Source organism: Engystomops pustulosus, chromosome 10, assembly GCF_040894005.1.
Source record: "Engystomops pustulosus chromosome 10, aEngPut4.maternal, whole genome shotgun sequence".
NCBI classification, from domain to species: Eukaryota; Metazoa; Chordata; class Amphibia; order Anura; family Leptodactylidae; genus Engystomops; species Engystomops pustulosus.
Window position 1 is genome coordinate 54,624,425 of NC_092420.1, and position 26,913 is coordinate 54,651,337.

General features: G+C 40.4%; 1 protein-coding gene across 6 annotated transcripts in view; it reads left to right on the forward strand.

Annotated features, from left to right (window-relative positions):
• DENND1B (DENN domain containing 1B) overlaps positions 1–26,913 on the forward strand; it is a 122,716-nt gene that overhangs the window by 82,259 nt on the left and 13,544 nt on the right. For 5 of the 6 annotated variants that reach the window (XM_072128093.1, XM_072128096.1, XM_072128095.1 and 2 more), the window contains 7 exons: positions 2,439–2,484; positions 6,123–6,224; positions 18,750–18,875; positions 22,288–22,389; positions 23,494–23,584; positions 23,779–23,819; positions 26,640–26,708. In XM_072128093.1, the coding sequence (XP_071984194.1) occupies positions 2,439–2,484; positions 6,123–6,224; positions 18,750–18,875; positions 22,288–22,389; positions 23,494–23,584; positions 23,779–23,819; positions 26,640–26,708 (577 nt within the window). The remainder of the gene's footprint in view (positions 1–2,438; positions 2,485–6,122; positions 6,225–18,749; positions 18,876–22,287; positions 22,390–23,493; positions 23,585–23,778; positions 23,820–26,639; positions 26,709–26,913) is intronic. The other variant, XM_072128094.1, reaches the window with a different exon arrangement.

The window sequence follows — 26,913 nt, forward strand, 5'->3', positions numbered from 1 at the left end:
TTATATTGTCTGCTACAGTATTAACACCTCTACAGTGCGACCTATGGTATTAGGAGGTGATTATAATTTGTGAAATTCTGAACAATCACCTTTTTCCAATTTCTTAATTTTTTTTTTAATCAATGCCTTGTATATGTACAGATTTGCAAATAATCCAAACAAATAGCTATAGTGCAAGTTACTCTAATGTATATGCAAAAAGCTCACTCTCTGTCATAGAAGTAAAGGCAGTGGGAGGTCACTAGTCGGTGGCATTCTTCATAGACATCATGTACTGTCATGCAATATGCAAATACATAAAATGTTTTGCATAGCTTGTTATACAGGTGGTTCCTTAATTAAGAACACTCGACTTACATACGACCCCTAGTTACAAACAGACCTCTGAATGTTGTTAATTTACTGTACTTGAGCCTCAGGCTGCAATAAAAAGCTATAACAGTCATCAAAGGTGTCTGCAGTTAAAGAGGACCTGTCACCCGAAATAAACGCTCTAGGAGCACTTACTAAAGTGAGCAGTTCCCTAGCCCTAGCTCAGTAATAGCAGTGTTAAATTGCTATCTATATCAGAACATACCGATAAATCTACCAAACACTGCACTACGAAACCACCGAACCACTGTAAGCTTGGTCGGGCATATTTATGAGGGGGCTGTCCGAGGAGGTGGTGACTGCAGCATGGAGCCTGGCATATGGTGTGAGAATGGCAATCTCATGAATACGCCGGACCACTGTAAGCTTGGTCGGGCATATTTATGAGGGGGCTGTCCGAGGAGGTGGTGACTGCAGCATGGAGCCTGGCATATGGTGTGAGAATGGCAATCTCATGAATACACCGGACCACTGTAAGCTTGGTCCAGAGCTTAGGCGGAAATGTAGTACAGTGTTTGCTAGTTTATTGGTATTTTCCAAAAAAGCTAGGGGTAGAGCTAGGGAGCTGCTTACTTTAGTAAGTGCTCCTAGAGTATTTATTTCAGGTGACTTTAAGCATTATGAAATGTACTGTTTCAACTTACATACAAATTCAACCTAAGAACAAACCTACAGAACCTAGTAAGTAACCAGCAGACTGCCTGTATGTCATCATCTTTTCAGTTAGTCTTTAATGTTTCTATAATGTTAACATTTCTGAAATATATAGGCCAAGCATTCTGGGGACCATAAACCGTGGTTCATATTGGAATTGGCTTCAGTTCTGATATTTTGATGTTTTGATATTTTACTTCACAATCCTATCTCCCTTCAAAAATACACCGCAATCCTGAGAGTCCTGTTATTAGTCAGTAGAATGCACCAAAACCAGAAAGGATCTGATGAAAAAGGCTTATCCAACCATGTACTAGATCAATGTGCAAAATTTCTCCGACCCCCGGCCCCAGCTGTGCTGCATGTATTTCTACGCCTGGTGCTACCTGGCGCTATTAATTAGCAGCGGTTCAGCTTGAATGGTCACTAATTTTAGTAAGTGCGCAGACATGGAACTAACCCTTCCAACACAGGCCCACTACGATGCTGGCAGTGCCCCACTGCGCCTGCCTACTGTGGAAATGGTATGAAGGGAGCAATTATAAGAGTTGCTGGAGGTTTGCCAGCAATTGCCATTATTTTAGGGCTTGTACATGAGAAAACTGGCCAACAATCCCTGTTAACTCCCCCCATCATTTATATGTTTGATTAAAAAAAAATGTTTAACTGCTTCAAAAAAAGCCCAAACATTGCTGTCATTATAGAATATAGAACCACTTGTTTTTACCTACCTGCAACCTCCTGATGTTGTGTATTTTTTAGTATATATAATTGCTTTAAAGAAAATCTACCATCAAAATCAAGCATGGATGAACCAGGGACACTTAAACATCTGTGTCTGTGGTAATAATCTTATATTTGTTATCCATGGCCTCCTTCCTTCCTCCTTTCACAGTTCATGAGCCTGAGGACCCCTGGGTCTTGTTACTAACTGTTACAATGAGCAGAGCAGGTCTCCTCTACCCCGCACTTTTTGCTACTGCTAGATAAGACAGGAAGAGGTAGGAGGGAGAGAGCAGAGAGAGGGAGAGACATGTTTTGCTCATTGTAACAGCCTGTGAATCTGCAGCACTGAGGGGCTCTGAAACACCCACCAGAGTCCCTCAGATTCAATAGCATGATTTTAAAAGTTTATTTTAGAAGGAAGGAGGCCAAGAATACCAAACATATGGAGATGACCACAATCACAGTGCCTGGATAATAGTCCCTGGTTTATGCATGTAATGTATATACATTGAAAAATGAAGCTAATATGCAAACTAAACAAAACTCCTATGTTTACATCACCTTTGGTGTAAGATGTGTATTTTACATGCTTTAAGCAGAATGTGGATTATATATTTTAATATATTGGTCTTTTTGTGCTGATGTCCTTGGAGCAATATAGTAAACAAGGTTTATTTCTATTTTAGTGCCCCGATGCCTTATCTAATAGGAGTTCACTATAGCCTCATAGAGGTACGTTGTCATTTTCTATTTAAGTATATGAGATATTCCCAATTTGTTAATCTGAGTCTTTCACATAAATGTTGACTTGTTTAGCAACTTCTTCTTATTTGTATCTAGAAGTCGAGATTATTCTTATGTTTCTCTTTTTTTCACTTTGTTCTCTGCATCCGCCTTGTGAACATGTGTGTTAATAAAGCAGCTTTGTCTGCCTCGTTCACAGCAGGATATTCAAGCATTATCTAATGTGGCATGTATTAGTTGCATTACATACAGCCCCTCAGCTGATTGGAAATACACATAGTCACGAGGTGTTATCAGTTCAATGAAAGCAGTTACATTATATGTTATCTTAATACTTTTTTTTTCATGTGATTAGCATTATGCAGTAGGATGGTCTGATATTTTGTCAACCTTAACTTCACCAAGTTTGATACGAGGCAAGATTTCATTTTTCAAAAATGTATTCGAACTTGGCAATGCACTAAATGCACTTGTCATGCCGGTCTTACACGTGTCCGTTGCATCAGATCTATTAAGATGCACTTTAGAATCCTAAATTTAGAAAAAGTATTCTGCTTGTATTTTAATTTGGATCATTTTCTACCCTTTTAATTGATATATGTGTCAGACGTTAGTGAACATGTCCCTCATTGCTTAATTCCTCCCATTTCTGGAAAATGACAAGAGAATAAAGCTGCAAAGCACAAATCTGTCAAGCAACAGATTAACAGCAAACAGTTAATATGTGTCTGTATTTAATGTTTGTACCTTGATAGAAGTGAATCTTATGGTTTTGTATATTTGTTTTTTTAATGATTGTATTAAACATATAATTTATATAGAGGATCTCCCATTTTGGTAAAAGAATCTGCCATTTAAATTAACCTACCCAAAATAAATACTTCATAAAAAACTATAATTACAAAGCATTGCACTTATTCTTAAAAGAAATCAACCAAAGACAGAAATACTCACCTCCACATCTGGATCCCGGGACTGTCCATCACTAGTCCTGGGATCACCTAGAAAAGAAAGTTATAATTAGCAGCATGTCCCCAGCACCCAGCATGGCAGAACGAGGTGACAACACACGAGAGGTGGGGGGACGCGGATAATTAGTAACCCAGAGCGCCGGACATCTTGTCCCCGCGCTCTGTGCTGCCAATTATAGCTTTCTTTTCTGGGGATCCCGGCATGTCAAGACTAGCGACTGACAGTGCCGGGATGAAGAGGAGCAGAGATGAGTATTTCTAGTCTTTTTTAAGTGGCTGATTTCCTTTATATGGATCTTCTCCGTGGCTGCAATGTTGAAAACATCAGCTTGTAAATGTAAGTGCAGCTCCCCTGAGGCGAGTCCAATGATACTTATGCAGTCCTGCATATTAAATTTGATTTGCATTGCCCTGCCCCTTTTTTCTTGATTGACAGTTCTCACAGCTAGGGCATGCTGCTCAATGGAACTAGTACTTCTGGACCTTCTGCCAATACTCATCTGCAGACAGATACAAATTGTGTGGATGTTGTACACAGTGGCATGCTGAAAAGTGACAGAAAGTTGTATTGCATCATTGAGCCCTTCATGTTATGTGACCAGGTTAATGGCATCAAATGTCCTTTAACCAGTAACATTTGCTTTAGAAAAGCATTGGTCTTACATTTTGATTGACCTTATTTAAGCTAGCCCAGATGTACACTTCTGGTTCACTATCTTGAATACAAGCTTAGTGGCCATTGAAACATACTGTACAAACAGAAAAACTTTATCACTACAGGGACAACCAAGTGAAAACATCAACACTGCAACTCAAATGATATGATTTATGTTGTACAATTCCTCTGTGAATTACATTGTATAGGAATTACAGTACAAACTCTGAGGGAACACTTGCTCAGATGGAATCACAGTCTTTTGGGTCACGTGAGAAGTCATGTAAATAGAGAAGTGCTGGGTTTTTATATTCAGTTGAGTGAATAAATATTCTTTCAATTACAAAACCTAAATATATCAATTGACTATTTATTGTTATTACATCTTGATTTTTATTTTATTAATATACTTTTGTTAAATTTCAATCCATACACGTTTCCAAGATATGTCACACTTGTCTACATGTAACGGAGCTTACACTGTACTTGCGCCAGATACATCAAAACTGGTGCACGGTCTCCATTAATATGGAGCACATTAATATGCTGCACCTACGTCATTAATAAACTCTAAGCACTAACACGACCCTTTTGGTGCACATTTTTTATCTCTTGTGGCAGCCATGACACTGACTGGCACAGACATCTTATAAATAAATGTACAAGCAGTTTGCACGTGCTTTTCAGTGCAAAATCAGACAGAAAACTGGTGCAAACACTTTAATAAATGTGGACCAGAGGGGTTTTTTTTCTTAACACTATCCATGATTTTCATTGACGCCATACAATTTTCAATGGATCCATTGTCCATTGAAAAAAATTCAGAGCTGAGAGATAAAGAAACTGGATAATATTCTTAAAGGGGTATTCCCATCTGGGCATTTACATTTAATTGAATTTATTTGCCGTATGTAAAACATTTCTGCAATTGGATGTTATTTAAAAAAAAAAAAGTTCCCTGTGTGAAGATAATTTCTCATAAATTTTGCCATGTTGTCCCTTAGAAACGAGAGCTTCCTCTCATACAGCCACCTCTGCTGGAGGGATTGCACAAAGAAACAAAAGATTTTTGTATATGAAATGTCTGCCCCGCAGCTGAAGTTAGATGGCCACCGCTGCCAAAATGTGAGGTGGTCGTATCCAAGAAAGCCATCTCGTTTCTAAGGGACAGAATGACTACATTTATGAGAAATTATCTTCACACGGGAACATTTTTTTTTAATAACCTCCAATTGAAGAAATGTTTATGGCAAATTAATTCAATTAAAGGTAAATGACCAGATGGGAATAGCCCTTTAAGTACTTAATCAAAATCGATCATGATAAACCAGGGGCACTAGAATCAGGTACCCAGACGGTGGTAATCTTCTTATATATGTTATTCATGGCCTCCTTCCTTCTAATATCAACTTTTATGCTAATAAGTCAAAAGGACCCCCTTCCTGTACTCTGTCTTAACAGGCTGTTACACTGTCTCACCCTGCCCCTTCAGAACTTCACTCTCCCACTTTGTGCTGCTGCTGTGAGATTTCAGCATAAAGAGGGAGGGGAGGGGTGAGACAGTGTAAAAACCTGTAAAGGCAGAGCCCTAATTGGCTCTGGTAGTGCCCACCAGAGGCCTTTAGGAAATTAGCATCATTTTAAAAGTTGATTAGAAAGACGAAGAGCAAAAGGAGCAGATCATGATGATGATGCCAGGGACTTACTAGATGCAGTTGTTGGCAGAGAACCTGGTAAAGTTTTATTCACTTTTAAAAGTGATTGGAACCATTAATATTATTTATAAAAGCATATTGGAAAATAGTATTAAAAAGACTATGGGAATCTGCCATTAGGTGACAATGTGTGTCCTGATGACAGGTTCCCTTTAATGTACATTTTTAGGTTTTTGTTCTTTGAATTTTAATAGTAGCTGGTTTTGGCAGTTTGATATGGAAGCTTTGCTGGAGCTATATTTTATTTACAACATATGTGACCACAATCTTATTCTGTATCTTCAGAGAGTGAGAAGCAGATCGCTGGATGATGTGGTATTACTAAATGTGGACACAAACTCATTGGAAACTCCTTTCAATGACCTTTCAGCTTTACCAAGTGATGTGGTGAGTCTTTCAGTAAACTATATGCACTCATAAGAAAACTGGATGAAGTCTGTGCTTGTGTCTAATTTACAGTTTGAAGGCCAAAGGACAGTTTTACTCATCAGGCTTATGAGTCTGGTGCACTCACAAGCTTATCTCAATCTCTGCCCTCATAGGCTAAGTGTTCTTATCTCACACTCCTTTTATTACTGCTAAGTAAAAAGTATGGTTTGTCGCTCAGGCTAAGTGGGTGGGGTCAAGCTTAACTTGTGAACACACTGGTCTCATGAGTCTCTAACTGGATTCATACATTGTACAGCCATTCTCCTAAAGTTTTACCGGCCACATCAGGTCAAGAGATGTTATGCAGTTACAGTGATCAAACAGACCCCTAAAATAGACCATTTGGGTAGAGGACGTTGCTTCTTTGCTGTATGGTAGCTTGGAGAGCTACAGTGCCCCTTGCTAGTTTTGCTCCATAGAAAGCAGTGTCATGTCCGCATGACGCCAGAGCATTCTAGGCCATACTAATGGGATTCTTGTGCCCCTCTAGATCACTATTGGTACCACCTGAATTAATCAGCTGTAACAGTAGATGCCAATAAAGTTATGAGGGCAGTGGGCTTTAGCTCTAGTGATATCCCTGAACAGAGGTAAATACTCTAATAGCTTTTAACTTATGCTTGCAGATGTGGTCCCATTCTCGATAATTGTTCCCACCACTTATAAGTAAACATTTTTTTGGGGTCTTGATTGATACAACCACTGTTCTGCAATGTTACTGTGTGACAACCCCTTTAATATGTTCTCTCCCTGCCCGGTGTATGCAGAGTCATCTACCTGCCTTGTGGGGCAACAGTATCTGTAATCTATTGCACTAATTTTATTATTTTCAATGAATTTGAGCCATCACGACTGATGGAGTCATCTGTTTTAAACTCGTGGAATAAATCTTAATTTCTATCATTTTTGTGTAGCATATTTAGGAGTGGTGTCTCTGTGGCCCTATCCAGGCTCTATACTATTAGCTGCATGCTGACGCCTCCCGAGATGCTGCTATGCTACAGGGAAAACTAAAAGCAGATGACTCTGCTGAAAACGAGCGAGAAAACCAGAGGCGACACCTTCCCAGTTTGCGAGAGGCTGATATATGTATCAACACCTTGTGAAACGTACTGGGACTGTAATGAAGGAAAATACACTTTGTTTCCAGTGTTTCAACAAAAACCTGTTGTAACCACGGCTGACTCTGTAAGGAGCACTCTGTTTATAAAAATGATCTATACAGTAATAACCTCATGTATCACAACACAAATCAAGATTTCTCAAAATGACTGCCATGTTCTATGTATGGAAAGTGAAAACCCAGCTGTGCAGTCACTATAGATGGGGTGGGAATGGGGGTAGCGATTAGCTGGCAACGTGGGTTTTCAATTCAACCTGATAATATACGTTTCTGGTTTGTTGTGACTGCATCCACCTGCTGGATCACTGTGAATACCCTTTGGCTGTGATTCCGTCCCCTATCACCATTGTGGTTAGGGAGACATTCCTGACGATTAGATTGTACCATTCATAAGCCATTATAAAACACAATGATGTTTACACATGGGAGCAATAAATTGGAAAATCAGCATTTTAACCCAGGCAGTACGTTATCAGTTCTAGGGGTGTAACTTGTAGTTCCCCTGTGCAACTTTATATAAAAGAACACCCCATTAGCAATTGGTGTTCTCTCAACAATAGAAACAAACTGGATACGTGTGGCATCGACATATGGAGCCTGTGTAAGGTATAAATGGTCTCTAAAATGACATACACGACCCTTCAACTTGGTGTGAGGTATCTAAAAGACCACACCCCGGTCGATTATGTTTTCCCCCCTCCCAAAAAAGGCACATCATGTATTAATAATATGCATAATAAAATCAACCTGTAACCTGTACAGTTTGTGTTCTCCAAATTCTCTTTCAAGCAAATAAATGGATCCCGAGAGTCTACGTAAAACGTCATGTATATCATGAGTTTCCTTACCAAATGGGACACTACAGAAACTGGAGAGGCTAAAAATCCAAGGACCTGATTTCTGAAGTGATTATGCCCTATAACACTTGTTGTACAGTTCCTTTGTCATTCCTCCTAGCAATTTTGGAAAGGGGGGAGGCTGAGTCTACATGTTCACTCTATTATGCTGCCCAATCAGTATTCATGCTACAAATGATAACACCTACTTGGCAAACTACAAATAAATTTCCTCCAGCAATAAGGGTTTTATTAAAATGTAATTATATTATGGAAAAGGCAGTTACACAGCCACAACATATAAGATAGGTCCAGTGCAATATATCATGGATATGTCTCAAGAAGCAAAAAGGATTGCACCAAAAATAGACCAATGTGCATAAAACGATAAGTACGAAAAATGTAAACAACAAGTATCAATGTTTATTTGAGTGTAAAGACAGACACAAAAGATGTATTGTACAAAGAAATTCATGAGTGGTGGCCCTGGTGTGGGTCAACCCCCAACACACCCCTATCCAGACACTGGTTGATGTCTATATGTCTACCTCAATATTGCACATAATCCACAGTAATATGGTCCAAATACAGGATTGGCAATTGCAATAAGCCTAAACTGCACAGTCCGCAGTGGCATCAGCAGCGGATGAATAGCTGTAAACAATGCATCAAAGGTAAAGCAGATGCTTCAATCAAAAGCTCACCCAATTCTGGGAAGTTCCACTAATAAAGTGCTAGGTAGAAAATTATAAAGTGCTAGTAGAAGGTTGTGAGCTATCACTGCTAAAGTTAAGATATTACCCACTGCATGTGTCCACGTGGAAGTCTGAATCACATGCTGTAAAGGACTGGCATACAGGTAGAGGTAGGTAGGATAGGAGGTGACGAGGTAAGTAGATGTTTGCTATGTTTAACAAGCCCAACCCAGCCCGGGCCTCAGTTATTTTTAAAACCCGGATAACCCCTTTAAGTACATGCACCCTCTGCATCTTTCTCTGATCCTTTAAAATGGTGAATGATTGACGCTGTACATAAGAAAAATATAAAATATTTTCTTAAAGGTTTATACAATTTTACTGCTTATTAAAAAAGAAATTATAGGAAGAATGACAAAAGAGCATACTTAAAAAAAGAAGTTAGCGTATATACTCGAGTATAAGCCGACCCTGGTATAAGCTGAAACCCATAATTTTATCAAACAAACTGGGTAAACCCATTGACTCGAGTATAAGCCGAGGGTGGGAAATGCATTGGTCACAGCCTCCCCAGTATATAGCCTGCCAGCCCCCTGTAGTATATAGCCTGCCAGCCCCCTGTAGTATATAGCCTGCCAGCCCCCTGTGGTATATAGCCAGCAAGCCTCCAGTAGCGTATAGCCTGCCAGCCCCCTGTAGTGTATAGCCTGCCAGCCCCCTGTAGTATATAGCCTGCCAGCCCCCTGTAGAATATAGCCTGCCAGCCCCCTGTATTATATAGCCTGCCATCCCCCTGTCGTGTATAGCCTGCCAGCCCCCTGTAGTGTATAGCCTGCCAGCCCCCTGTAGTGTATAGCCTGCCAGCCCCCTGTAGTATATAGCCTGCCAGCCCCTGTAGTATATAGCCTGCCTCCCCCCTGTAGTATATAGCCTGCCTCCCCCTGTGTCCTTAGCGCTGCTGCTGCCTTTTGCATGTGCTTCATTGAAATACTTCATTGAAATACTGTGCAGATTCTGGAAAAAATCCTTTAACCTTTACCGACACTTAGAAAACCTTATCCCTTTTAAAAAAAAAAAATTATAATAAAAAACATAAAAATTATAATCACCCATTTTTCCTAGAACTGATATAAATAAACAGTAAAAATCACAAACACATTTGGTATCGCCGCGTCCGCAACGGAAAATCTTGCCCAAATTCAAAAATGAAGATCAAAAGGTTGTACAGTCATAAAAATGTTAACATTTTAAATGTCATCAAAAGTCGCAAAAAAGACACCTCCCAAAGCTCCATACACAAAGTTATTAGAGCCAGAAGACTGCAAAATCCCCCCAAAAATTTTTGTACAGGAGGTTTTAATTTTTGTAAATGTATGAAAACATTATAAAACTTATACAAATTTGGTATCCCCGTAATCGTACCGACCCAAAGAATAAAGTAGACATGTCATTTGGGACGCACAGTGAAATCCGTAATATCCAAGCCCACGAGAATAAGGCACAAATGCATTTTTTATTACCAATTTCACTGCATTTGTAATTTTTTTCCTGCTTCCCAGTACACGGGATGGAATATTAAAAACCACCATTTTGAAGTGTAATTTGTTACGCAGAAAATAAGCCATAACACAGCTCTTTACATAGAAAAATAAAAAAAGTTACAGATTTTTGAAGGTGGGAAGTGAAAAATGAAAATGCAAAAACGAAAAAGGGCTGCGGCGTTAAGGAGTTAACCAAGAGTCAAAATTGTATGGTGTGCACCGCAAGTCTGACTCCACATGATTTCTGTTATCACATTTGTCTTTCCTACCAAGATCCACACTTCATGCTAATTCATCACATTGTAAAACATTGCAGGGCAGGCTTCATTAGTCACTTTCTCTGCATCTGCACTTGGTCTTAATAAACACAGCTCTAGGTTTCTCCTGTCTCATTATTAATAACTCCCTCCTTGCAGGTAAGATGATAATTATCTGCCCATCCCTCCCCCGTCAGCTCATCTTCTTCAATTACACATACTAAGCTCTTTGGCCTTTTAATTAGATACTGGAGATAGAAGTGTCACAGAGTATTTCAGCACCTTCACAAGCCTTATCCCTGTCCTTAATTATTATGATTGTTTATACTGAAATATCTTTCTATGATCGGTAGAAAGTGTGCCCATACTTTGTGTGTTCTGTTCTATTACTTGTATGTTACAAGTCTGTGGGTTGTATTACATTGTCTGATTGATAACTCCTCTTGACCTGAAATGCTGTACCCAGATAACCTCTTATCCAATAAGTGCATAATGGTATCCTACAAGCCGTCATTAATATCAAACCGATCTATGACCACTACTCCAGATAACTTCATTATGGCTCTTATAGATCTTTTTTTTAACAGATCCCACTGACTTGTGACAGGATCTGTCAGATTTCAAATTCATTTTGGGATTTCTTACAACACAAAAGAACAACCCTGTTAGTAATGTCTTAAGAATTTGAGATTGTTTAGTGTAAGGTAATTCTTAAGTGAAGAATAAAGGACGGCTATTCTTTTTTTCGGTAGTAGTTGTTTTTTTGTAGCTTTTCAAGGTTAGCTTCAAAAAATAAATTAGCGACTTCCCTGTCATTATATATCACTCACACAATCCACATTAGAGTCGGCGGCTGAACTTCCCACACAAAATCTTAATTTCATTTGATGTCTAAACACTGCATGACATATTCTCAGTTGTTTCTTTCTGCAAATTCTTCAGTTGCACAAAGTGAAACTCTGCACACATGCCATGTTATTAGCATAACATCAAACACGCAGAATTTATTTCCAAACAGCTTGTCTGAGTTTAATTGTTAGAGAGGTGTCAGTCTGCTCCGCTGAACCCATTAAACATATCACTGCCATTACCTGTCTGTAGTCCTAGGAAGGGCTTCAGGGTCTAAGCTATTGGAAGCATGTGATACTGATTACTAGTCTAGATAGTGCTGATCCCTGCGGAGGTTAGAGGTCACACTTGTCCCCCATTAGACGTCCCTTCTCCATGGGGATGCCCCTGCTGCGTCCCATACTACAATCTTCCTAATGGCTGCCTTCCAGAATTCGCACGTAATATTTCAGATTTACGGGCTGTTACAGACGCTGTCAGCCAGTAGCATTTCCGCTCTCGCTAAAGTATTTCAGATTGCAAATATAAATCAACTAAAGACCGTTCTGAAAAAAAAAAGACTAAACAACAATAACAAAAAACTCTTGGACAGCCTGGATTTCTAACTATATTTTATTACGTGTAGGATTTAATGCGCCTTCAAATGTTCCCTGGTAGGCGGACATCTTTAATAGATGAGGTTCTTAAACTCGTTCTTGTACATCCCCGAGTTGTAAATATTTCCTTGTCTCCTTGTGTTTCTCTTAAATTCATATGTAGGGATTTTTGCTGACACAAGTTACATCATATTTTTGATAACCAGGTGGTCACTGTTTTGCAGTTATTGTTGCAAAGTCAAAGCTAATTTTACAGAATATTTTCATCAGCTGTATCCTATAGAACCTTTAAAGGACACCTGTCATCAGGTCTGTGTCACTTGTCCTGTCACTACTACCTGTTGCAGCAGCTCACAAGGATCCCATCCCAGCCTTTATCTAGTTATTTCATACATTATTCATTGTAAAATCATCTATTTTTTATCATGTAAATGAGGCTGGTCACATGGTCAGAGGCAGTGATGTCACCCCTGTTACCCCTCCCCTCTCCTCCCCCTGCTCATGTCTGTGTGTAATGTATAGTAAGGCATTGCTAGTGTGTGTCCTGCATCTGCTGACATGCTGCATCCTCCTAATATACAGGTGAGAGACACAGACATCAGCTACACAAGTACCTGACATGTTCTGCTGTAACATGGCTGCCTGGAGCTCTCCTAAACACACACACATGCACACACAGGCTGCAGGGGGCGTGGCCACCAGCACCAGGAAGCACATCATTATACAGCCTCACACCATTATACAGGCTGTCAGTCAAGCACTGGGGGTGTGGCTGTGCCTCCCACTCATGAATAGAGTGGACAGCTTGAATATGCTAATGCTTCATTGGACATTTCACAGGTCATTTGCATACAGCTTTAGGACCTCATTGCTTAGGTTTACAGGCATGTAGAGGGACAGTGAAGGGATAGAGGCAATGCTCTCTAATGGCAGTTTATGAAAATATATTTAGTTTAGGGGGGTTATTTTGCATGACGGGTTCTCTTTAAGAGAATCTGTCATCAGTTTTGACCATACACTGCAGGCAGTGTTAGATATTGGCCCTGGAGATCAGTGTAGTCATAGCTTTGGTAAAGTAGCAGAAGGACTGTGAAAAATGCATTTATATTCAAGGATGATAGCTGGATTTAGATCATGCTGGTGCACTGGTGTGAGATATCTCAACACAGCACAGCATCCTTGCAAGTAACTGCTTTAGTATTCAAACAGAAGCCCTCAATGCCAGCGGGGAGGGGCTGTGCATATCTTACACATCCATCCACCTGAATGCTCCATTTCCAGCTCCAAGAAATATACATTTTTTTTTTTTACAATCCTGCTGCTACTAAGAATTTATGATTATATGGATTGCTAGGGACGATACCTAACACTGTATCCAGACTTGTATAGTCAGAATTGCTGAGAGATTCATTTCTAAATTTGTTGTGTAACGGCAAGAATAAGGCTAAACTACAAGAAAATTCTAAATCCCTTAATGCATCAGCAGCCCTCTCTGGTAATCCTAAAGTTTTCTATTTTACTTTGCAACAATGATGTGTCCTTCTAGACATGTGAGCGGTGAAGCAAGTTATTGGCCTCAGCAGTAAATTACTGAGGCCAGTGATTGGCTGTTGTGGTCACATTGGTAAAGAGACGCATCATTGATGGATCATAGGATGCAAAGACAAAATTAACCTGCTGGAGCTTCTGTGATTATTTCTCCTGTGATCACCAGAGTTCTGCTATGAGTGGTGTAACAACCGGAGTGCCCACAGAAATGGCCCTGAGTGCCACCTCTGGCACCCGTGCCATAGGTTCGCCACCACTGCTCTATACAATGAGTGAGATAGGAGGTAGCAGTCCATCAATATATAACAATCAAGCACCTTCTGTCATAGTGTGTACACTGGTCTAGTTCACGGGCTCCCATTAACCGTGGTCAGCAATCCATTCAAATAATACTAAGACCAACTGTGCAATCCAAACACTTTCTTTATATTAATCTTGGATGACAATGGACATAAATGGCATATATATACATCACCAATTCCTGGCTCAATATGCTCAGTCCACGTTTAAAAGTCCACACTATGGAATCCTGGGTCCACTGAGACGCCGAACGCCCGGTGTGTCCTGTGATGTTTCGGAGGTAATCCCTCTTTCCTCAGACCAGGGGACAATACAGTGAACTAGGAGACCACTGATTGGATGAAGAGAGTCCGATGATCCCCTTGAACTTCTTGCTGGACCCAGGCCCAAAAACTGGAAGTACCAGAGTGGGAATCAAATATTATTGGATATCTGTTAATGAATGCTTATAAAATAAGATAATGAATGTTGTGTTTGATTAACAATCCTTAAACCATGTGGGAATTATTTTCCTCTTTCTGGATAGTATATGCCAATGGTTTCAGTTACTGTATTCCTTTTTCAATATTCTGGTTTCCAATAAGTTGCATATTGGCAAGTCAAAAGTAGAAATGTTTCAAATATGCTTTTGTCTAATTTTTTTCATGAAAATGAACGTGTACATTTTGCAGGCTACAAGCAGAGAAACCACTTCCAGCATCCATAGGCACATTCATGGCATGGTGATGTACGGTGTATGAACCACACTGTGAATGTGCCCACTATACAGCAATGGCGCTGAGAAGTATCCACTGTTTGTGCGGCTAGCTCACATCCACAACGCACCAGGACAGGGGCTAGTTTGGTTCTTGAATAACCGTACATAGCAATTTTGAAAAAATGTGTCATACTACTAGTACTACCACTATGGAACAATATCAGATGTGTGTTCACCGCAGCAGGATTTGTTCCTGCAGTATTATTTTTTTTACTTATTTGCAGCTGATATATTTTAGCATAAGTAAAATCTGCCAATGCTGTAACACCCCACGCCAGGCCACAGGATTTTGATACAGAACGGTATTTGGCTAAATAGAGTGCGCAGTATGGCAGGTGTACATGGCACGGTTCACTGCTACATTACCTACATGTTACTAGGGGCCTTATAAATTCAGAATTCTTTCTGGGGTTGTAAGAGAAGCCTTGGAATAGAGTTTTTCTCTCTCTCTACCACAATAAAATGGCTTCTGCAAAAAACAAAAGCATAAAACCTTTAAGAGAGAAATATCTAAATCCTGCTGACACAATCTAAAGTCTGAAAATCTCTTGTCCCAATCCTTATTTCATCAGATGCAGTCTGCGAACATTTGAGCTATGTCTCGACTTTTCTTTATTTGAGATGTTGAGCGTTGAATGACTACAAAGGGTTAAGCAAGAGAAGCAGCCATGAAAATATCTGTGCTGGCAGCCTGACAATCATATGTGGTCAGTTGTACATCACAGAAGTTTGTACCGGTGGCGGGTGCTACCAGATCTCTAGAGGAACAGAGCTGTCACTCACTAGTCCATTTCATGAAGTCATGCCCCATTATACTAGTATATGTTTTTTGACAGTTCTGCATTCATAGATGTTTTACAACAGCTGAGTCTGGACAGTTGCTTTCTGCAGGAGCCTTGTCTCCAGCAATGTAGGTGTGAGCGCTCAAAACTGCAGGCAAGAGACACAAAACCCCCTTAGCCAGTTCTTCACTGCTCTTTTGAGCACATGTGAATCTATAGCATGAGGTAACATGGTATCTGTATATTCTGGCAGTGTGTTCATATACTCTCAATAATATATCATCTGCTCAATCTTTATAAACAAGGTAATTATATAATTCATCCTATACAGTACATTCTGCATAACCAAAATACCCCCTTTCAAGCTATATGATAATTGCACCCAGTGGGGCATCATCTCTCCTTTGATGTACTCATGTGGGAGGGCTGAATGTAGAATGTCACCCGTGCCGGTGCCCTCATCACCCACAGCGATGTCCTTTTCTTTAATTTCGCTCTATAAAGCCTCTCGGTGCCCTTGTTAGCAGTCTACTAGGATTACACACTAATTAATTTGACTCTTCCATTACGAGCGTTCGGGGAGGCCTCCTCACACTTGTACTGTTTTCAGGGCTGTATTAAGGAAGGTGCTGTATGTTTTTACACTGTTATTTATGTAGATACTCAAAGCAATTTTAAAACAAACATTACTGTATTATAGACTAGAAGGCTAAATTCACATGTTGCTGACTGATCTCAGAATTGCAATGTAGCTTTACACATTCTGATTTCCACACACCGTATAGATGCTTGAAAATTAATTATGTAGATAACGGATGTCAATCTGAGATACATAGGGCCACACTTATAGAGTTTTAGTGCTCAAGGTGCAACCATAACCCTCTTATTTACAGCAAAGTGGCAACAATTTAAACAGTAACTTATCGATAGCTTTCTTTGACAGCTTTCAATCGAATTGGCATCGTGTGGACACTAATACAGTTGAAAGGAGGAGAAATTGAACAAAAAGAATTGCAGGGCCCAGAGTAGGACCCTGATGATAACCCAACCCTGTCTGCAACACCTTCCTTCTCCCGTGGTCTCAGGCAGCAAAAATTGTGTTGCTTTAGAGCAGTGAGCACTCGGATACTTAGAACTAAAGGAAGATACGTTGAGCTGGGTTGACAGATTGGGTGCCGCCATTGAGAGTGACATAGGGGGTCGAAATTAAAAATTTTCCCAAAAGCCACAGGCCCACATTGATATTTGTTGAAAGAATGTGTCCAATTGAGGAACTTTTACCTATTCAGAACTTTTCCTTCTTCCTTATCAGTTCTAACAAATAAATAGAATTCTTTGTAGAATGAAAAGTTATACCATTTTCAAATACGCTTCCTGTTGAAAATCCTTACAATTTTCCAGATCTTTTTTTGCTGTGATTTTATGCCCACGGATAAAAACCAGTCCCTGGTCATGCAATATCACGCACACGCCTCATTATAATACACATCTACTGTATGATTACTCTCTGTGATATAACAAGCCTTGCACCTGTGTGACATCACATGACCAGGGACTGGCGTTTATCCACAGGAGGCAAACAATGAAGGTTCCTATACAATGACAGCAAGAGATCTAGAAACTAATTGGAATATTATGTAGCTTTTCATTACACAAACAGTAATATTGTATGCTGAAATGGGACAATCCCTTTAAATGAGTAGTCTCATGTTCAACAACTAGCTCCGCTGATGCCCTTCCCATAGCGGGGCTTAACCAAGAGTTAGGTGCGCATGCGCAGCAATTCTTCATTCAATTCATTCAAGACTGTGGGAGTGTAAAAATAGCTGAGCATATAGAAAGCCTCACTTTGTATTATGTCTTTTGTTAACAGTCTGTTGTGAAACCGAACCCCTCTGTGTCACTTTTCTGTGTACTTTCCCTGTGTACTTGTCCAATATTTCATATTGTCTTTATATGTTGTATTCTTTGGTAATACATACATTTGGTCTATCTTTTATACATGTCAACATGATTTTCTATGGTTCTATTTTTATGGTTTTGAATAATGTTGACTTTCTACTTCCAAATCCGGGTAAAATTGGCAGATTCTGCATCCTGTATGCACATTTCTAGTTAGCATATGTTTGTATAGGATATCCTTTCTATACAGGCGGTCCCCTACTTAAGGACACTCGACTTACATACGACCCATAGTTACAAACGGACCTCTGCATATTGGGAATTTATTGTACTTTAGTCCTAGGCTACAATAATCAGCTGTAACAGTTATCACAGGCGTCTGTAATGAAGCTTTAGTGTTAATATTGATTCTTATGACAACCCAACATTTTTAAAATCCAATTGTCACAGAGACCAAAAAAGTTCTGGCTGGGATTACAATGATAAAATATACAGTTCCGACTTACATACAAATTCAACTTAAGAACAAACCTACAGACCCTATCTTGTATGTAACCCGGGGACTGCCTGTATATTATGGTAAGATGTGTATGCTTTCCTTTTACCAGTTTTATATTCTGTATCACCTCTGAACTAAAGTCACTGCAGCATGAGAAAAGCTGCATGAAGATGTCAGGCGTACTACAGAAAGCACCTAGTAGCTTGTCACGCAGGGCACAGAGGTCACGCTCTGTGTAATGTCAGTGGGCTGGAGGATGTAGTGAAAGGTCAACATTTTACCCCAGCTAAGGTTCCATGATAGGTGCTCAGATAATAAAGGATGTTTATATGGTAGGCCCAGGGAGAGGAAAGTGAGAGAGATTGCTTTCTCACATTGGGGTGCCCCCACCTTCATTTCCATTAACAGTTCAGCAGGTGTAATATACATTTTTTTGCTAAGGACTCTGAGATTTGGGCTTAGTCAGTGGGGATGAGCCCTGCACCACTGGGTGTTGTCACCCCTCACCGGGTCAATTTCACAGGTGCTAATTCATTTTGTCTCTTCTTACCTCCTTATGACATTTCATTTCTTTTTCGTGTGCCTCAAGCCACTTTCTTACCTTCCATAGTGATTGTTCACATACCCTCTATTTCATGTTAATCTATTGACTTACACATATCACATCATAATTGATATCAAAGCAGTTTTTTTCCCCTTCATCTGTCTCATTGCGTTCGTTCTGTGTTTTATCCTTCACGTTCCAATAGTGTTCCGGTTTTCTTCTAATGTGCTACCTTTGTCCTTCTTGTAATACAGGTCTCAACCTTGAAGAGCAAACTGAAGAAGCAGTCGACATCCACCGGAGATGGAGTGTCACGCGCCTTCCTCAGAGCCCAGGCTTCACTGTTTGGTTCATACAGGGATTCTCTCAGATATAAACCTGTAAGCTTTCTCCTACTTCTACATATCTTATCGTTTTCTATCGGAGCCTTTTCCCAAAAACTGTTTTTATACGCTACATTGGTCCACTGTTCCTACATTTTTCTGACTTATTATGGCGAATCCTAAGGGTGTCATTCAAGTCTCCATTTGCAACGTGCCTATAAGCCTGTTTATGAGGGGCACCACCTCCAGTAGGGGAATATAATATAGGCAGTTAGGGTGATAGCTTGTGCCCCAAGATTTCTAGGGGGCCCATGGCCTTCCAAACTGCCCACCAAATCTTTTACTGAGAAGGACCTTCACACATGAAATCCTCTTACATGAGTTCATGCTCTCAATACACATGTACACAAGCCATTTCAGGACCTTTGAAGCTCCTTCAGAGGTCCTGAAAGCGCAGATTGAAAGCAGGCAGAAGGGATGCATCCTTCATTCACCAAGAAGTTTGATTCTAGCACCATATGTAGGAAGTGATTCCAGACTTGTAAGGGCAATCATATTCATAAAGCACTATTACAACATGTATGTAGAGAACACCGGGGGATATTTATCATGCAATTTGCTCTAGAATTCAGGATTATCTGTTCCAGAAATCTGTCTAAAATGCCATACTCCACATTTTATTAAAGGTTTTACATATTTTTGAGGGCACTTTTCTGACTAGTACAGAAAATGGGGGTGACTTTACACTGACTCATAATTGTGCCAAAATTTAACTGCTGGATCAAAATTTGGAGCAGTAAACTAGACCAACTAATAGTGGAAAGTACAGTCCTGGCCAAAAGTTTTGTGACTTACACAAATATTATATTTTCACATGATCTGTTGCCCTCTGGTTTTTATGTGTGTTTGTCAGATGTTTTTATCACATACAGAAATACAAGTGCAATCATATTATGGGTAACAAAAGCTTTTATTGACAGAATGAGTTAATGCAGCAAGTCAATATTTGCAGTGTTGACCCTTCTTCTTCAGGACCTCTGCAATTCTCCCTGGCAGCTCTCAATCAACTTCTGGACCAAATCCTTACTGATAGGCGTCCATTCTTGCACAATCAGTTGTTGCATTTTGTCACAATTTGTCAGTTTTTGTTTGTCCAGCCGTCTCTTGATGATTGACCACAAGTTCTCAATGGGATTTGGGGAATTTCCAGGCCATGGACCCAAACTCTCTATGCTTTGTTCCCTGAGCCATTTAGTTCTCACCTTTGCTTTATGGCAATGTGCTCCATCATGCTGGAAAAAGGCATTGCTGATCACTAAACTGCTCTGGGAGAAGTTGCTCTTGGAGGACATTCTGGTAACATTCTTTATTCATGGATGTGTTTTTAGGCAAGACTGTGAGAGAGCCGATTCCCCTGGCTGAGAAGCAACCCCACACATGAATGGTTGCAGGATGCTTTACAGTTGGCATGAGACAAGACTGGTGGTGTCGCTCATCTTGTCTTCTCCAAACAAGCTGTTTTCCATTTCCAGATGTTCCAAACAATAGGAAAGGGGATTCACCAGAGAAAATGACTTTACCCCAGTCCTCAGCAGTCTACTCCCTGTACCTTTTGCAGAATATCAGTCTGTCCCTGATGTTTTTTTCTGGAGAGAAGTGGCTTCTTTGCTGCCCTCCTTGACACCAGGCCTTGCCCCAAGTGTCTCCGCCTCACACAGATGCACTCACACCTGCCTGCTGCCGTTCCTGAGCAAGCTCTGCACTGCTGGTAGCCCGATCCCGAAGCAGAAATACTTTTAAGAGACGGTCCTGGCGCTTGCTGGTCCTTCTTGGGCGCACTTGAGCCTTTTTTGGAACCAATGGAACCTTTCTCCTTGAATTCCTTGATGATGCGATAGATTGTTGACTGTGGTGCAATCTTTCTAGCTGCAATACTCTTCCCTGTTAGGCCTGTTTTGTGCATTGCAATGATGACTGCATGTGTTTCTTTAGAGATAACTATGGTTGACAGAAGAGAAACAATGATGTCAAGCTCCAGCCTCCTTATATAGTGTCCAGTGGTGTGATTCTTACTTATTAATGACAGATTGATCTCCAGCCCTGTCCTCATCAGCACCCACACCTGTATTACTGGAGCATTCACTGAAACAATGTTAGCTGCTCCTTTTAAGGCAGGCCTGCAATGAAGTTAAAATGTATTTTGGGGGAAAAAGTTCATTTTCTAGGCAAATATTGACTTTGCAATTAATTGCTGTTAAGCTGATCACTCTTTATAACATTCTGGAGTATATGCAAATTGCCATTATAAAACCTGTTGCAGTAACATTTGTATTATTCTCAAAACTTTTGGCCATGACTGTACTGGGGTCTGGCTGGCTGTATACTTCTGGTGGCTGGCTGGCTGTATACTACATGGGGGCAGGCTGTATACTACAGGAGGCTTGCTGGCTATATACTACAGGAGGCTTGCTGGCTATATACTGGAGGCTGTGACCAATGTATTTCCCACCCTCGGCTTATTTTCGAGTAAATAGGTTTTCCCAGTTTTGGTGCTAAAATTAGGGTTCTCTGCTTATACTCGGGTCAGCTTATACTCTAGTATATACGGTAATGTATTCTTAGCCTACAAAGTGCACTGCACATTGCTTCTTTTACTAGTGGGTGAGCTATAGAGATACACAAAACCTTTTCTAGAGACAATATTTCTACACCTTGCTCAAGCGGGGAAGACGTAATGGGAAAAGAATGGTTAAAAGTGTTAACATTTTGTAAATTGTCCTATATTAATCTAATTAATAGAAGATTCAATGGAGGATGTGTAAAGTCTATGGCGTGCTCGGACTGGATTTCAGTCTGCAGGGATGACTCTTCCAGGTGTATGACCTGCTTTATTATAGGCAGTCTTTAGATGCACCATCATTATTATCCAGCATATTCTATATTAGGAAATTTGTATCCTAAAAAGTTGTTTATTTGTTTTAAAAGAAAGGTTCTGAAAGGGGGAGACCCAGTGATTTTACAGTAGAGAAAAACAATGCAGAATATTGATGCCATTAAAGTAAACTTAGACTCTTTGGAGGAGGATAATGAAATGTCTTGCATGTAAATGTATATATTTTCCCTTTAAAGAGATTGTCTTGTTAATCGAAGAGCAGTTAAAGGGGTTATCGCGAGGTTGCTGCCTTCTTCCATGAACAGCTCCTCTCCTGACCATGGGTAGTGTGTGGTATTGCAGCTAAGCTTCATGTATTTCTATGGAGCTGAACTGCAGTACCAATACAAACCATGGTCAGATGTGGCACTGTTTTGGAAGAAAGCAGTCATGTTTTTTTAACCTCTAGACAAATCCTGTGACTTGGTTTTAACTACAGTAATAACTACAGCTTCGGCTTCTCTTGAGGACTATATATCCCTCCATGGTGTGTGATTCTTATATGTTGTCACTAGCTCTACTTTCATTTTTTTTTAGGGAGAACCAGTTTCCTTTTCAGAAGAGAACTTTGTAGCCCATCGTTCCAGTACCATGAAGCAGTTTTTAGAGAACGCTGTAAACCTGCAGCTCTTTAAGCAGGTAGAGACATACAGGGTGCCATCATAGTGTACAGTATACTGCAGTCTGTATCATGCTTTGCAATGGTTGTCTCCATCATTATGGTGCCACTGTCATCAGAGATACAAAAAGATACCATTTTACTGAACCAAGATTTGACAACTCTTTGCCTATTTCTTGCTGATGTAGATACTTGTTTGTTCTTTCTGGGCAGATAAAGGATGAGGCTTAAAATTTCACACAAAGAGAGATTCAGTGTTTGGGTGTAATTGGGTTCTGGGTAATTCCTTAAAGCTGTCAAATAGTTAAAATGGCAATAAACCAAATGGGTAGAGAGAGCACATGGTCATGGCTCCGGAAGCAGCAGAACGAAGCCCAAGGGAGGATTGCAGGTGTTTATGTATCATATTAGCAGATAGAGAAGCTGTATACCCTCACATTGTATCATTTATAGGAGGGATCCACTTGACTCTCTCTTGGACACAAAAGATCAGGCAAGTCCAGTATGTCCAATTGGCAGTGCCCAGACATAGATACATGGGATGTTTGTCAATCCCATTCAGATATCAGTTTAGTTGACAACACAAGGACCATGAATGAAGACGTGTGACATTAGATGATCTGGGCAGTGATGCCTTTTAAAGATCCCAATAGCTTAAGGCCAAATGAAGAAATGGGAAACCTCCAAAATAGCTTTGCCGGAAGCTGAATGGATAACACAGTAAAGCTGTTTAATCAGATCTTCCATATTATAAAATGTAATGAGGGCCGTGACTCTTTAAATGATGATAACAGTGAATAATACTTGTTTTTATTATTTCATGAAAGACCTTCCTTATTTTTAATCCCTCTGTAGGAGCAGACACATAAATTTCACCAGATAGTTCTCATTGCTCTATGATTTATTGGACAATGGGATTCGCCCAGCAAGATATCAGGGTTTTACCACTCTGTACAGAGAGAATCCTTCTATCTCTCTGTGCTCTGTCCATGAACTGTATCCTACTGGCGGTGTATATCTCCAGTGATATTACCACGCGAGACTGTACAGGGAGAACAGGGAAATAATTGTCTTTGTTATTGACTGGATACACAGATATGTAATTGGCTTGTATTTCCAATCAGTTTATTGACGGTCGTCTAGAGAAGCTGAACTCAGGACGTGGATTCTCCGACATGTTTGAAGAAGAGATAACTGCAGGTGGATTTTGTGGCGGTATATCATTTTCATTAATAACCAGTGTTGATGTGTTTCTTGGGATTTTTTTGTTTGGTATTTCTGATTTAATAGTTTTTATTGGTTTTGAGGTTAATAGATTATAACATCCAGTCTAATGTATACATTATAATACATTGAACTTCTACACACATACCAGATAAGATCAATTCAATATGGATTTTATATTTCAGGAAATGCACGGACGTATCAACAGTGGATGCATACAATGAAGGTGAGTCATATCATGAATGAAATATGGCTGATAGTGTAGAATACTATGAAGTATATACATGTAGGTCTGAGCCAAATTGTAAGGAGGCATACAATGGTGTTTGTCATTAAAAAGTGCCCTCCAAGCGCAAAGTGGTGATGGATCCCCCTATTCCAGGACGTGTCACTTTAGCCACAGTGAGTGTCAGCCCAGGCTTCACTCTGCTACTGATTGACAGCTTTCTCTTTATGCTGAGCATAGATAGAAGGCTGTCCATCAACAATGCAATATCTGGAATTAATGAATCGGTGAGAGGACTACACTGCAACTGCAGTCATTTTATGAAAACTTCTGCAAGAAAATTCTTAATAAAGTCCATATTGTAACACCAAGTTTCATGCTGACTTTTAAATGTATCTTTAAAGGGAACCTTTCCCTAAATTTTAACAAATACAACTATTGACATGTTCCCATAGAGTCCTATAAACTAACTGACACCCTTCCTTTTGCTAAGCATCGTTTCACTTACATCCCCATAAATCTACTTTATGTTATGTTACCTGGCATCAGAGTTAGAATGTCCTGCTCAGCCGGCCCCCTTGTATCTATACCTCCCCATGTCCATTGCCTCTTCCCAGCATGTCATGTGACCAGGGTGACATCATAGCGGGTCCTGTTACGTTAGCAATGAAATCACTGCAGGTCTCCATGAGCTTCTACTCTCCCCATCCTCCGCGGAGGCTTCTGTGATACATACGTAGGGTAGACGATGAAAATGTAAGAGATGACGTCATCCTGGTCACGTGTCTTTAATTGCTCAATGATGTAACAGATCCTTCTCTCAATGTTCCATACAGCAGAATATCATAGCACTTAGACCTGCCGATCAGGAACAAAGAGGCAGGGCAATGCAAATAAAATATAAAATGCATGGCTCACTTAAGTGTGAATGACTCAGATCCGGTGAGCTGCATATAAGTTTGCAAACTGATTTTTGTAACATTGCAGCTATGGGAAGGAACCATTTAGGCTGCTGTCATACAATAGCGTTTTGATTCCATTTTAAAACGGAATCAAAATGCACAGGGGCGGGTCACGAGCAATCGTATATACGTGGCACGCCCTGTGCGTATTGATTTAGTTTCAGAACTAATTCAAAATGCTATTGTATGACAGCACCCTTGGGGATAAGGGCAATGCTGTTTAATCAAGTTTTTTTAATAAAATCTTTATTTTCGGTGGGTTAATTTGCATGACAGGTTCTCTTTAAAATGAACAGCTCCATTTCTCTACCCCGCATAAACATGAAGTTAAAACTCAACATTCTATTCTCCTGTGGCCTCAACTACACTGTCTTTTGTTACTTGCAGTACTGTATATACTCAAGTATAAGCCAAGTTTATACTTGAGTCAAGAAAAAAAACCAGTGTACTTGCCTTCCGACTCCCCCCTCCAGCAGGCCCTTTTCTATCCATCGTAGCCCTGAACACAGGAATGTATACCAGAGGGGCTGGCAGGCTGTATACTAGAGGGGGCTGGCAAGCAATATACTACAGGGGGCTGGCAGGCTATATACTACAGGGGGCTGGCAGGCTATATACTACAATGGGTTCGCAGGCTATATACTACAGGGGGCTAGCAGGTTATACACTACAGGGGGCTGGCAGGCTATATACTACAGGGGGCTGGCAGGCTATATACTACAGGGGGCTGGCAGGCTATATACTACAGGGGGCTGGCAGGCTATATACTACAGGGGGCTGGCAAGCTAAATACTACAGGGGGCTGGCAGGCTATTTTCTACGAGGGACTGGCAGGCTATTTTCAACGAGGGGCTGGCAGGCTATTTTCTACGAGGGGCTGGCAGGCTATTTTCTACGAGGGGCTGGCAGGCTATTTTCTACGAGGGGCTGGCAGGCTATTTTCTACGAGGGGCTGGCAGGCTATATTCTACGAGGGGCTGGCAGGCTATATTCTACGAGGGGCTGGCAGGCTATATTCTACGAGGGGCTGGCAGGCTATATTCTACGAGGGGCTGGCAGGCTATATTCTACGAGGGGCTGGCAGGCTATATTCTACGAGGGGCTGGCAGGCTATATTCTACAGGGGGCTGGCAGGCTATATACTACAGGGGGCTGGCAGGCTATATTCTACGAGGGGCTGGCAGGCTATATTCTACGAGGGGCTGGCAGGCTATATTCTACGAGGGGCTTGCAGGCTATATACTACAGGGGGCTGACAGGCTATATACTACAGGGTCTGGCAGGCTGTATACTACAGGGGACTTTCAGGCTATGTACTACAGGGGGCTATATACTCTGCTTATATGGAAGTCAATAGGTTTTTCCAGTTTTTTGTTAAAATTAGGGGTCTCGGATTATACTTGGGTCTGCTTATACTCTGTATACAGGCAGTCCCCGGGTTACATACAAGATAGGGTCTGTAGGTTTGTTCTTAAGTTGAATTTGTATGTAAATCGGAACTGTATATTTTATCATTGTAATCCCAGCCAGAACTTTTTGGGTCTCTGTGACAATTGGATTTTAAAAATGTTGAATTGTCATTAGAATCAGGATTAACACTGAAGCTTCATTACAGACACCGTTGATAACTGTTACAGCTGTTTATTGTAGCCTAGGACTAAAGTACAATAAATTACCAATATCCAGTGGTCCGTTTGTAACTAGGGGTCGTATGTAAGTCAAGTGTTCTTAAGTAGGGGACCGCCTGTATACGGTATATCATTTTATAATTGAACTCAATGGACAGTATCCTAAGGTGTGTTTGTAAATTTTTTATATAAATATTTTACATAAAAATCATTAAATATTTCTTTTACAGAAAGGAGGTGCTCTGATCAATACAGCAGTGATTAAAGCGAGCCCTGCTGTAAAGAACGCCTATATGTATGTAAGTATAATGGAAAAAGAAAGACATTGGATCAAATTTATCAAGTGTCTGAAAGTCAGAATGTTTCCAGTTTCCCACGGCAGCCAATCACAGCTCAGCTTTCATTTTACCAGTACTCATGAATATTTTGAAGGGGAGCTGTGATTGGTTGCCATGGGCAACTAGAAATATTCTGACTTTCAGACACCTGATAAATCTGCCCCAT